A 2,500-nucleotide genomic window follows, 5' to 3' on the forward strand; every position below is an offset into this window, starting at 1 on the left:
CAACACCATTAACAGTAACAACACCACCACCACCACCACCATAACACAGGAGCACTGACTGACCTTTTTCACGAACGATACAACGTTAGTGGGCAGCATCATATCGGCCGACCCTGGAGCCAATCAGCGTTCAGGTACCATCCGCGGTGTGTGTGACGGAGTGGCGGGCGGCGGGGGCTGGTTTGGGAGGCGCGGCAGAGGCGGCGGGAGTGGCCTCTACTTTCATGCTGTTGCTGCTCCTGTGCAGTCTACTTCATGTCCTTTTAGTCACTCGTGCCTCGGCTTGCATGTCCAGTACACCTTGTTTCTTGTTTGCTGGATTTTTCTCTCTTTTTTTACTCTCCCCTCTCTCTCTCTCTCTCTCTCTCTCTCTCTCTCTCTCTCTCTCTCTCTCTCTCTCTCTCTCTCTCTCTCTCTCTCTCTCTCTCTCTCTCTCTCTCTCTCTCTCTCTTCTCTCTCTTCTTCTCTTGTTCTCACTTATTTTTTTCGTTTACTTAGTTTTCTACACCCAGCTTTTACACTTCAAAAATGTCAAGTACAAACGAAACTGTAACTTATAAATTATCTCTATTTTCTTCTTCTTCTTCTTCTTCTTTTCCCCTTTTCTCTTCTCTTCTCTTTCTTTTCCTTTCCTCTGTGTGCACATTTTTCAAATTTGATTTTAAAGGATTTGGAAATAGTAAGAATCCATACACATACGCATGCACATGAGCGTGTGGGCACACACACACACACACACACACACACACACACACACACACACACACACACACACACACACACACACACAGGGACGAAAAGGAAAATGTATAAGGTATTGCAACAAAATGTGGGGATAGAACTAAATTTTCAGTCAAGTTGTAGTTTTGAAGAGGAACAAAAGAAGAGTACTTTTCCCTTCCTATTATTTCTCCTCAAATTATACCAAGAAAAGTTTCCCCTACGAAGTGACTTTAGAATTTCTCTCTCTCTCTCTCTCTCTCTCTCTCTCTCTCTCTCTCTCTCTCTCTCTCTCTCTCTCTCTCTCTCTCTCTCTCTCTCTCTCTCTCTCTCTCTCTCTCTCTCTCGTTTAAAATTTGCTTTATTTCATGTTCTCTAAATATCTAAAGTGGACAGCATCGCTTATCGTAAACAGGGCTTCTGCTATTTTTGCTATCCTTTGTTCAATCCTCTTCCTCCTTTTCCTCCTCCTCCTCTTGACAATTTTACTTTCAAAATACTTCTTCCTTACAATTTCATTTCCAGAACACTTCCTCATTCCTCAATCTCTTTTTCTGTTTCTTTTCCCCTCTTTTTAGTGTCAACATGTCTGCTACTCATTATTCCTCCTCTGTGTTCATTCTCCTTTTCATCCTTCTCACTTTTTTTTTATTTCCATAACACATCATTCTTTCTCTCTTTCACTGCTCCTCGATGATAACGCTGCCTTCATCACCAGCCCCGCCATCGTCCTCATCCTCGTCTTCTCAGCACAAGCACCAGTTCTGCGCTAACCCTGCAGGAACAGAAATAAAATATTGAGGGCTTTTTGTCAGGTACGTGTGTGTGTGTGTGTGTGTGTGTGTGTGTGTGTGTGTGTGTGTGTGTGTGTGTGTGTGTGTGTGTGTGTGTGTGTGTGTGTGTGTGTGTGTGTGTGTGTGTGTGTGTGTGTGTGTGTGTGTGTGTGTGTGTGTGTGTGTGTGTGTGTGTGTGTGTGTGTGTGTGTACATGTCATTTAGAAAACTGAAAAGTTTGCAAGACAGTGATATTGTTGTTATACATTATTAGTTAAATTCTCTCTCTCTCTCTCTCTCTCTCTCTCTCTCTCTCTCTCTCACACACACACACACACACACACACACACACACACACACACACACACACATACACACACACACCGAGAGTAAAAATAGGAGCAATAATAAAAGCAACGCTAAAAGAAAGAAGATAAAAGAGGAAGAAGAGAAAGGATATTGATATGAAAAACACACCACTATCTAACAATAACTACAACAACAGCAGCAACAACAACAATAACAACAATAACAAAAGCAACAACAACAATAACAACAATAACAAAAGCAACAACAACAATCATAATAAAAATAACAATTCTTCAGCACCCCTCTTCTTCCTCCCCTATGAGCCGCATCCTTTAACAAGCTTTGTGAATACTCTATTACGTGACACAAAGTGGATAAACCTAAATGCATCTGAAATCTTTTCCGTGATAAAACAACAAAGGCCTCGCATCGCACAGGTGGAGAGAGACTTCCAAAATATTCCCAGGTGTTGAGGTCCCGATAGCTGGGGCACAACAAACATTGGCAAAACAACAACAGGATATATATATATATATATATATATATATATATATATATATATATATATATATATATATATATATATATATATATATTCTTGGACTCTAAAAGGGACGATAATTTTGATAAGCTCTGGGGAACTCTTATGCACACAACATTTAAGGACCAGTTGTCTTTAAATCTTTATTTATTTTTTT

At 40.5% G+C, this 2,500-nt stretch overlaps 1 protein-coding gene across 9 annotated transcripts in view; it reads right to left on the reverse strand.

Moving 5' to 3' along the window:
• Positions 1-403, reverse strand: part of LOC123514259 (regulating synaptic membrane exocytosis protein 1-like) — a 152,729-nt gene extending 152,326 nt beyond the window's left edge. For all 9 annotated transcript variants that reach the window (XM_045272010.1, XM_045272008.1, XM_045272006.1 and 6 more), the window contains exon 1: positions 64-403. In XM_045272010.1, coding sequence (XP_045127945.1) covers positions 64-102 — 39 coding nt within the window. In that variant the 5' untranslated portion in view covers positions 103-403. The remainder of the gene's footprint in view (positions 1-63) is intronic.
• Between the last annotated feature and the right edge of the window lie 2,097 nt (positions 404-2,500).

This window comes from Portunus trituberculatus, chromosome 37 (assembly GCF_017591435.1).
Source record: "Portunus trituberculatus isolate SZX2019 chromosome 37, ASM1759143v1, whole genome shotgun sequence".
Lineage (NCBI taxonomy): Eukaryota > Metazoa > Arthropoda > Malacostraca > Decapoda > Portunidae > Portunus > Portunus trituberculatus.